The sequence below is a fragment of the Ceratosolen solmsi genome, unplaced genomic scaffold (assembly GCF_000503995.2).
Source record: "Ceratosolen solmsi marchali unplaced genomic scaffold, CerSol_1.0 scaffold19, whole genome shotgun sequence".
In the NCBI taxonomy this organism is placed as follows: domain Eukaryota; kingdom Metazoa; phylum Arthropoda; class Insecta; order Hymenoptera; family Agaonidae; genus Ceratosolen; species Ceratosolen solmsi.
In genome coordinates, this window is record NW_011948443.1 from 1,591,555 (window position 1) to 1,603,060 (window position 11,506).

The 11,506-nt window shown below is 26.1% G+C and overlaps 1 protein-coding gene across 1 annotated transcript; it reads left to right on the forward strand.

Moving 5' to 3' along the window:
- The first annotated feature begins 2,057 nt into the window (after positions 1–2,057).
- Pi3K92E (phosphatidylinositol 3-kinase 92E) lies at positions 2,058–8,006 on the forward strand. The gene is made up of 3 exons (XM_011504224.1): positions 2,058–2,085; positions 2,161–2,230; positions 4,588–8,006. Exon 3 carries the CDS (start codon positions 4,691–4,693, stop codon positions 7,949–7,951), a length of 3,261 nt encoding a protein of 1,086 aa, XP_011502526.1. The 5' UTR covers positions 2,058–2,085; positions 2,161–2,230; positions 4,588–4,690; the 3' UTR covers positions 7,952–8,006.
- Positions 8,007–11,506: the final 3,500 nt, after the last annotated feature.

Here is an 11,506-nt window from a genome sequence, read left to right on the forward strand (position 1 = left end):
CTCTTCCGAAGAGCACTTCGGAACCGTACATGCCATCAACAGCTGACGCAAGAGTCGCTATGCCTTAAAACATATTGTCACACAAGGACAACAACAGATCGACTAACAGACTATAAATACAGATTATCAAATCCTTAACGAGTTAGAAATCTCACCATTAATTACTCCTACCTTTGACTAAATTCTTCTACTGTCCCCTTACATAATTAAAGACACAATTGATTACTTAATGAATTCCATTAAACATCTTACACCATATCAAGTATAGTTATTCATACATCAAACATACTTGATTCAACTACCATCTTCTCATGCTACCTCAAAAGCATGATTGACTGATGACATCAGCTGATATTTATTACATCAGCATTACCTCAACTTCAGGATACTTAATCATATCCATAGCATCTACAATAATCAAGAATACAAGCACACACTCATTACTTCGATAGAATTATCTCTTTCTACACAACAGTGCAATATTATTATAATCATTTACAAATAATAAACATTGTTTTTTCTAAATACATAATATTTTTCAGCCTTATCACTTATTATTTCCTTTGAAGTTATCCTGCCAAGAGACTAATTCACTGAACTATTGAATTGGTAGTTCGAGCCTAAACTAAACCTTTAAAATCGAACAATAGTATAGTTATAAATAATATATTATATATTAGTTGAATATTAACAATCCATTTATAAATTGTCTTAATAGGAATATTTACTTAGGGGATATTTTAAAACTCGGATGTATATTATGAAGCCACCATTTTTATGAGAATTCCTTTGTTACAAGATAAAACTATGGAAAATAAACAAATTCTTACTCGTACATAAACAATTTTTATAGTCGCCGTATGTTCTTCACGCTCAAGATATATTATTATCTAAATTATAATTTAGAGAAATACTGGCAGAAAACAAGCACATTCATTAGTGACAAAAGAGGAATGTATATTCTTACATTATTAGTATTTGTTATTATAGATATACACATCTGAGAAAATCGCTGACATACTAAATATTTTAAATAAGGAAATTTTGTCCATATTTTTTGTTATTTATACTTGTTTTGAATTGTATTTTATTATATTGATTTCGTCTCAAATAAAAGAAGCTTTATACAATTATGAACTACATGAAAAAACTACAAACTATAAAATTAAATAAGATATTATTAGAAGTAAGTAGAGTAAGCATTTATAAATAAATTGAAATTACTCAAAATTAACATAAGATTACTGTTCGAAAGACATAATAATAAATCTGAAAGGAATTCGAAGGAAACATTATGAACATAAATTATATGAACAATATATTGCAAGGACTCATCTGATATATCCAGAACAATCAATCTTATTACGAACAAGGAAAAATATATTTATCAATTGAATAGAACCAATTGAAGTATCACATATTCTATTCTATATTCTGTTATTACGTAAGTTTTTACAATTCACTACTTTATAATTATTATTAAATTTAAATTCTTTTATTTTTGGAATAGTAAATTTTATTATATATTATATGTAATATTATCTTTATTTTTTTAAATATTATATTTTAATTGTTCTATTATAAATTATTTTTTATGTGTTTACTGTATAAAATTCAATTGAATTAATATATCTAAATATATTTAATAGTTTATATTTATAAATATTGATGTAATTAATATCTTTATTTATAATTAATACAAATAAAAACGAATTTGTACTATAAAAAATAACATACCCTTTTTATAAATATTTTTAATATGTATAATTAATAATATTTTTCCCTTCTGTACATGTTTCGGATTTCATACTTGGTAGGTCAATAACAACCGGGAATCTAAACCTTAATCCCGACAGAGGCGGAATATATACACACTCTATAACTCAACTGTACCTGAACTTAATAAAGCGTGAAAATCGTAACTATTTATTTTTAATAATTTTATTTACAATACTTAACTACATTATATTTTCACTTAAATAATTTTCAAATATCTGATCAAAAATTTAATATTAAATTATTATGCTTTTTGATAAAAATGTTTGTAAATATATATGGAATATGAAAAAGAAAAAGAAGCGAAAGGTAATTCATTTCGTATAACCTATTCTTTCCTCTTTGTATATTATTGAAAATTAATATTTTTATTCTATTTTGTAGAGAGATTTAGAATACTTTAAAATCAATCATTTATGATAAATATTGCAGGAGTGTGCAATGTTTTTACAAGGTAATATTCTAATAATTAACTATTTATTCATAATTTCTAAAGATATAATTTGCTCCTAATAAATTTTAAAATTTTTTAAAATATGTAATCAATAAAGATTCTATAAGTATAAATATACATATACATATATATGAACAGTTCTATACCTATATTGTTGTATATAAAATTTCAAATACTGTTATTATTTTATTCTTGTATCTAATAAATATTAAAAACATATTTTAAATTCATGATTATACATGAAAGTAAATTAATTAAAATTCAATTTTTACAAATTCAAATAAGAAAAATACATAGTAATAAAAAAATTTATGAAGAATAACTAAATTTAATTACTTATTTAAATTATATTTATGAAAATAAAAATCAACTATTTAATTATAGATATATTGATTTTAAACATCGTATTCGAAAAAATGTTTGTATTGTACTTAAAAAATATTTTAAATAATAGAATAAAGCTTACATACTTATATATATATATATATATATATATAATGAATTTTTAATGAATGAAATTTTTATATTAATATATTTATTTAATATTAATATATAATTTGAATAATGAAATTTTTAAAAAAATTTATGTTAAGCTGATAGATTTTATTAAAAATTTCATTATTATTAAGTGGAATACAATAATTCAATATTTTGATGAAATTCTCATAAGTAATACAATTACTGTATAAAAATATCCAAAACTTTATATTACTAATAAAAATCAATTAGATAAGGTTAGACTAGTACTTCAATTAAATATATTGCAAATAGAAATGAAATTATCGTTTAAATTTTAAATTAGATAATTTAGAAATGGTATTATATATATATATATATATATATCAGATATTTGAAAAGAATATTATTTAAAATAAATAATATAATAAAAGAAGTTTGTAATATTAATGATAAGGCTGAAAAATATTAAGCTTAGCACCATTGTATAAGAAAGAAGTTGTACAAAAATTAGTGTTAGTAATATGAACATTTTCCTTTAAAATTTTTATAAATAAAAAAAATTCACATTAATGAAATAATTAAAATTTTATCTTTGTATATTAATTTTCTGTTGTAAAGATCAAAATTTCTGTTTTTGATATGTGTATATCAAGTAAGAATAAAATATATTTTAAACTTTGTTAAATTAGTTTAATTAATATTATTATTAAAAGTATTGTTAAAAAAAACGTTAAAATTATTGATCGCTAATTGATTATAGCATTTTTATTTTCGTTACGTTATTTAAACCTTATATAAATTTATAATTAAAATAACAATTTATTAAATACCCCACATTTGTAAACGAACTATTTTTTATTTATAAGCCAATAATTTTCTGTTTAACAAGATTTTCATAGCAATATTTGAATGTGATGAACTTTATTAACAAACAAAAAAAAAATTTGAAATTCAAAGATTATATGATTTTTATAAGTTTTTATAAATTTCTTTATTATAAGTACATATTTATAATGAATTAATACAGATAAATCAAAGAATAATTTTGTATCATGCTACAATGTATTATCTAAACAAGATCTAATGTAATTCATAATGTTCCTCTGGTCATGATTGCGAAACAAGCATTTATAAGAGGTCGAAAAATGATGTATCATAATTAGATATATATAACAATGTAATTATGATTAAATATGTATAAATGTAAATAAGTAATCAACAAAAGTGTGCTTAAACCGACATAAAAAAGTAAATTATTAAATTTTATGATCATTATTATAACTCAACATTTGATTTTAAATATAATTAAATTTCAAAATAATGTACTTTAAATGATAAAATTTATAAGAATCTTTGAAATAAAATAATAAAAAGTAAAAAATTATAATAAAAAAATGGAAACTAAAATGCTTCATATTTATTTTTATTATTTTTATATTATTATAATTTATATTATTATTATATATCATTTTTAAAAATAGTTTTCAAGACTCTATTATTGAAAATATTTTATAAAACAATAATTTAATTGTATGTATAAATAATATGTTTACAACAACCAATGTTGAATAATATAAAGGATAAAAATTTAAGGCTGACCCTAAATTATTTTTTAAACGTTTGTACAATAAATATTTTGTAGATACATAAGAGAATTTTTCGTGTTAACGTTACTACTTTAAACCACTTGCAAATATAGATCCTGCCCGTTTTTAATTTTTTTGTTTGTTGCAATTAATGTTTTGAATTTACAAATTAATTTTAATTGTTACAAATTATTGCCTTTTCTGTAAATCAAGAATATTAAAGTGATATATGTAAATACATGCGTTAACGAATTTTTAATGATAAATTTATTCCAGATCTTAAGTAATCTGTATTTAATATATTGTTTCCAGGTACTATAAAATCGACAATTACAAAGAAGTTCTTATAAATTTATTGTGATGTAAGAATGAAGCATTGTTACCCGCAGAAATTGATTAGAAATTAGTCACTGAAATGTTAGAAATTCAATATTTTGACGTGACAAAAAAAAAAATGGATAATATTCCAAATATGTATACATACAATTTTTGGACAAAAACGCCAACAGAGGTTGTTGAATTAACATGTTTAATGCCAAATGGTGTTGTTATTCCATTTGAAAGTAATCGTAACATAACATTGGCTGATATCAAAGAAGATCTTTGGGATGAAGCCAGTAAATATCCTCTGCATGGAATATTGAAGGATTCACAATCTTACGTATTTCTGTGTATTAATTCTAATGCTGAATCAGAAGAATTAAGAGATGAAAGTCGGCGCTTATGCGACATAAAGCCTTTCTGTTCGGTACTTAAAATTGTTGAAAAAGAAGATATTAAAGTTGATAGAAATTTAGATTCCCAAATTGGTCTTCTTATTGGTAAGGGTTTACATGAATTTATTGCTTTAAAAAATTCAGAGGTTAACGATTTTCGATGGAAAATGAGATTATTGGGTGATGAAATAGCTTTAGGTCGGCAAAAAAAATCTTGGACTGAAAAAGTACTTTATCAATTTCCATCCAGATTTGCCTCATCACCTAATATTCCAAAAAATATAGAATCGCGTTTAAAAGATAACAATATAGTAATTGTAATTAAATTTGAAAACGCAGATACCTCGTATACTTTTTTAGTATCACATACAACAACTCCTCGACAACTTGTTGTATTAGCGTTAAATAAACGCGCTAATACTTTGACTTTGCGTGACGAACGACCTAGGGATTTCACACTTAAAGTTTGTGGACAAGAAGAATATCTGTTAAGTGACTTACCACTTATTCAGTTCAGCTACATTCAAGATTGTATCGCTAAAGATATTATTCCAACTCTTGTTGCTATTAGCATAAACAATATTTCTATTTACAAAGATCATGATTATGAAGATCCTGATTCGGACATTTTAAGTCGTGGTACTAGACCATCATTTTCAACATTAACATTGAGAAAAAAGGGCAAATATACATATTCGTGGAATATAGAAGATGAATTTAAATTTAATGTTAATGGTATTTCACGTCTTAATTGTGAAGCTGCTCATCGAACCGTAGAAGTTGGTTTACTAGCTGGTTTATTTCACGGTGGAAAATCTCTTTGTGAAAGTCAAAGAACAAAAGATATTGTTATACAATCTGATGGAAGTTGCGAATGGGAAGAGGTTCTCAGATTTGACATAAAAATTCGAGATATTCCAAGAAATACGAGATTATGTTGCGTTCTTTGTGAGATTGGTAAAACGTCAAAAGGTATCAAAAGTCGAAAACTCGTAAAAGATTCTAAACAAGAATACTTTATAAATCCATTGTGTTGGGCCAATACAACAATTTATGATTTTAAAAGTCAATTAAAAACTGGGGCTATGACACTTTATACTTGGGCATATGCTGAAGATATTCAAAATGAAGATTTACTTCATCCCTTAGGCACAGTGGTTTCAAATCCACATATAGATCGAGCAGCTGCACTTATGTTAACTTTTCCCACGTATACTAAAGATCAAATAATTCTGTATCCATCTCCTGAAAAAATGGTTGAATTTGCAACAAAACTTTGTGAATCTAGAGAAAATTCAGCTGAATTTGATCCTACTATCATTTCTAGTTCCGATTTACAACAATATATCGATCAACTTCAATTATTAGCTGATCGAGATCCATTACATGAATTGCATGAACAAGAACGGAAAACTATTTGGTCTTTGAGACAGCAGTGTATTACTAAAGTTCCGACAATATTAACAAAACTTTTACAATGTGTTGAGTGGAATGATCATAAAGAAGTTGCAGAAGCGACTTCTTTAGTACTACGTTGGCCTAAGTTGCCAGTTGAAAGAGCTTTAGAATTACTAGATTATGCTTATGCTGATCAAACTGTACGTAGTTTTGCAGTAAAGTGCTTAAAAGATGTCAGCGATGAAGATCTAAGTCTCTTTTTATTGCAACTTGTTCAAGCGCTTAAGCATGAAAATTATTTATCATGCGAGTTAACAGAATTTTTGTTACGACGCGCATTGAATAATCAACGAATAGGACATTTTCTATTTTGGCATTTGCGATCAGAAATGCACGTTGGTTCTGTATCTGTACGTTTTGGTTTAATTTTGGAAGCCTATTGTCGTGGTAGTCAAGAACATATGAGAGCTCTTTTTAAACAAATGGAATGTTTAGATAAACTTGGAAGTGCTTGTGATCAAGTAAAACAACGGAAAGACAGAAAAATTGCACAACAGTGTTTACATGATTATATCAAAGAAGCACACTGTCGAGAAGCTTTTTTTAATGTTATGAGTCCACTAAATCCAAGTTTTAGATGGAGTAGTATAAAGGTCGATAAATGTAGAGTTATGGATAGTAAAATGAAACCACTTTGCTTAGCTTTTCAAAATGTTGATCCATATGGAGATGATGTATATTTAATTTTTAAACATGGAGATGATCTTCGACAGGATATGTTAACATTACAAATGCTACGTATTATGGATAAACTGTGGAAAAATGAAGATTTAGATCTGCGTATGAATCCGTATGGATGTATATCTACAGATAATCGAGTTGGTCTGATTGAAGTCATTTTAAATGCAGAAACCATCGCCAATATTCAAAAAGAAAAAGGAACCTTTCCAGCTACTGCAGCATTTAGAAGAGGCTCGTTACTTGCATGGTTAAAAGATCATAATCATACAGAAAAGACTTTAAACAAAGCAATTGAAGAATTTACACTGAGTTGTGCTGGTTACTGTGTCGCCACATATGTTCTCGGAATTGCAGATCGTCATTCGGATAATATAATGGTTAAAAAAACAGGGCAATTATTTCACGTGGATTTTGGCCATATATTAGGCCATTTTAAAGAAAAATTTGGAATTCGTAGAGAAAGAGTGCCATTTGTGTTAACAAATGATTTTGTTCATGTAATTAATAAAGGTCAAACAAAAAAAGGGCAAGCTTTAGAATTTCAAAGATTTCAAAATTATTGTGAGCAAGCTTTTTTAGTGCTAAGAAAACATGGCAGTCTTATTTTATCTTTATTCGCTATGATGATTTCTACAGGCTTGCCAGAGTTATCATCAGAAAAAGATCTTAATTATTTAAGAGATACACTTGTCCTTGAAATGTCAGAAATAGAAGCTCAAAAACATTTTCGAAGTAAGTTCGATGAAGCTCTTTGTAATTCATGGAAAACTTCTTTAAATTGGGCATCTCATAACATGGCTAAAAGTAACAAGACTATTTAAAAATAGTATTCCAGTTTGTACAAAGCAATGTAATAATAAAATTTTAGTTATATATTTTTGTCAAATATTGCTATATTTCAAACTATTTATATTAAAGACTATTAAAGACGCCAATAAAAATTTATATTATTTTGAGTGAAAACATAATTTTTTATAATATTTTTATTTACATCAATAATACTTAAGAAATGTTATACAAATGATTAATATGTATGTATACTCTAATTTATAATGTATGTGCAAAATATGCAAAATACAAAATTAAGTAATAAAAACTATTGGCAATTTTTTAATGCTTTTATAAAAAATAATACATTATTTCGGCATTCAAATAATGTATAAAATAAAATAAACTTTTTTATAGAGATAAAAATAATATATTTACAATATTATATGTATAATTATGACATTCTTTCAAATTTGCGTAAAGAAAATTATTAATCATGATTTTATAAATAGATTTAGTTCTGATATATTAATTTAATACATGATAACAATATCTGCATGCTTACAGTTTTAAGGTAATAGGTACGTCTTGTTATTAATAATATGGCTAATATTAATTAAAGTTTGTTTTATACTTAAAATATTATTAAATTTTTGTCCTATCCAATGTCCTTCAAAATAAAAGTTTAGAATTATACTATGGCCACCAATTGCCGGGTGGAAGAAAAGTCCAGATTTGGTATTTCGTTAATTTTATAACAATAATATAATGATTCTACGTTGATGAGAATCGTTGAGATTTTGCCGTTTCTTGGTTGTTGGACGTGGTGTCTGCCTGCACTTGTAAAGGAGAACGTAAATCTCCGGAACCTCTTGGTGCAGTACGCTGGGTGGTGAAGTACTACACTGAGAAGTGAGAGATCGTAAGTCTCTTGACACTTCTTCGTGTAGTGCAAATTATTTTGTGGTGTGGATGAATGAGAAAGGCCTGCAACAGCTTCGTGCTCGGGGCACTGTGTATGACACTCTACTTATTATGAAACTATTGGGTGTACCTTCCATAGCGGCTCTACTGAAAGTGTGCGATTGCCCGAGTGACTAGCTCATGGCTGACTAGAGCCTTAATCGACTAGCACCTATCTAGTGGTGCGCTTGCCTTAAATATCCACGAGGCAGCTTTGTTAGCTGACAATAAGGAAGCGATTGTGGTGCTTGAAACAACGAATGCGATTGTGTACTTGTTTTTCCGAACCGTTGCAAAATTTCACAGAAATTATAACCGTTGGAGTTTTTCCCCAAAATGATAGCCGTTGGGGTTTTTTCCCGAAATGATAACATTCGGGAGATTGTCTGAATCTTGAACACAACTATTTTTAAAAAATTTTAGTATTTCAATTTTTATTCGAAATCAAATAATATTATTGATATGTTATAATAATAATAATAATAATAAAATTTCTTTAATCTTTATTTAAATAATTAAAAAATAAATTAATTGTATATTTATAAACTGTTCATGTAATGCTCACTTGTTTTGGTGAAAATAAATATATATAATAATTAAATGATATATAAAGTTATAAAAATTAAGTCATTAGTTTAAGATGAACTTTTGAAATAATAATTGTAAAAATAAAATCAATACATTTTCATATGAAATTGTGACACATCATATGTAAATAGTCAATATTTTAAATATGGGAACACTAACAATTTCTTTAAGGTGAAGATTCTATTAAATTATCTATTAATTTTATAAATAACAAATTACAAAATATCTTGTAGAAAACTTACACAATAAAAATATTGGTATATAAGAATTTATACGAATTTTATTGATTTAATACTAATTGCAGATAACCTATCACCGATACAAAAATACTTAATTACAATGGAACTACCATATCTGTAATAAATAAATAACAATCTTTAAATTCTTATAAAGTATTAAAGTATCTATTAGTTATAATTCGTATAATAATTAAGAATAAATTTAAGTTGCAATATGACGAATTGTTTTCAATAAATTTTCTTATTAAACAAAAAATGGAAACCTAGGCTGTGTAGAATTATATGGACAATATGTGTACTAAAATTACTATCTAAGAAAATATTTTTCATTGTATATTATAAAAATCTTATTAAATAAGAAAATTACTGTGACAAATAATAAAAAGTTTTCTATTTTAATTCATAGTATTATTTATAATATTATTAATAGTATTACATTATATATATATATATATATATATATATATATAATAGTAACATACCATTTTCCTATTATTATATGTTTTACTATCTCTCTCTCTCTTTCTCTCTCTGCCTGACTGAAAATCAAATTGTGTCAATTAATTTTAGTTAAAAGATAATGATCTTAATATTTTATCACTTTATATAATTAAATTTTTTTTTTATTATATATTACTGATAATCTTTTAATATAAGAAAAGTTTTAAAATAATTTTAATTTTTAAATGAAATTTAACATTCACGAGACTATTTTGTGTTTTAATTTAATGAAAAATAAATGTTGACATAATTCATCTTTAAAAATTTAAAATTAGTTTTTACAAGGATAGAGAAATATTATAAACCAATAAAATAATTAAATTATCTTTTGAAGTTTGAAATGGATACTGGATTACCTGAATCCTTTAATAAATATAAATATTGAAATATATGTGGGTAATTATGAATATTTGTTCAGGATCGAACTACCCAACAATAAAAAATTTATTGTTCATTATAATATAATTCCATTACGTTATATTTATGTTTAAAATGCGTAATATTTGAATTATTCGATACGAAAATTCTCGATGAAATTTAAGCCTCGTGCTATATCTGCATAGCAACAAAGGAAGATTCTCGAATATAGTAAAACTTGTTTTCCAAAAATTCACCAAAGTTTCCAAGAATTAGAACGCTAAATTTATGCAATCATATATAAGGAACAAGAGACGATGTAAAAAATTAGTCTTGTTGAGTAAGTCAAGTGAAATTAGTGCAAGTTATAACAGTTAAAGTTCTACAAGCCTGTTTACGGGAATCCGTACAAAGTATACACATTTATTTAAATTATTTATTATCTATTGCTGACTAGCTATCGGTGCGTCCTCCGCAACATGACTATAGTAAGACCGTTTTGAGGGCGACGACGTAGACTGGCATATCCAGCAAACTATTTGTATTATATTATTATTACGGCTCAGCGCCGATACGATTGGTCAGGCCTCTGCAACTTGATTCATATCAGACCGCGGAAGAGGTCGCCGATACTGTTATATAGTCCCCACTAACTCATTTCTCACCGATTCTCTCCCCAGTAATAGGAGAGCGCTTATGGCTTCGCAACTCCCGCAATTCTTTCTCCTATAAAAGATCGTCAAGGGAGCATTCAAGGTTTCGCGACTGTTGCGATTCTCTCCTCCATAAAGAACAATAAAGCGTACCCAGTATTACCACTACAGTCCTAACCTTGCATTCCCGGACGACGTTCGACAGTTTTATGGCCAACTGTTAAATCACGACGAGCTCAACAATTCTCACAACGATTAGTAAAAACAACTACCAATGTACCAACCTCTCATTCACCCCACCTCCCCC

Coding starts and splice junctions, on each gene's coding strand:
- Pi3K92E (XM_011504224.1), top strand. CDS start 4,691: ATGTTAGAAATTCAATATTTTGACGTGACAAAAAAAAAAATGGATAAT.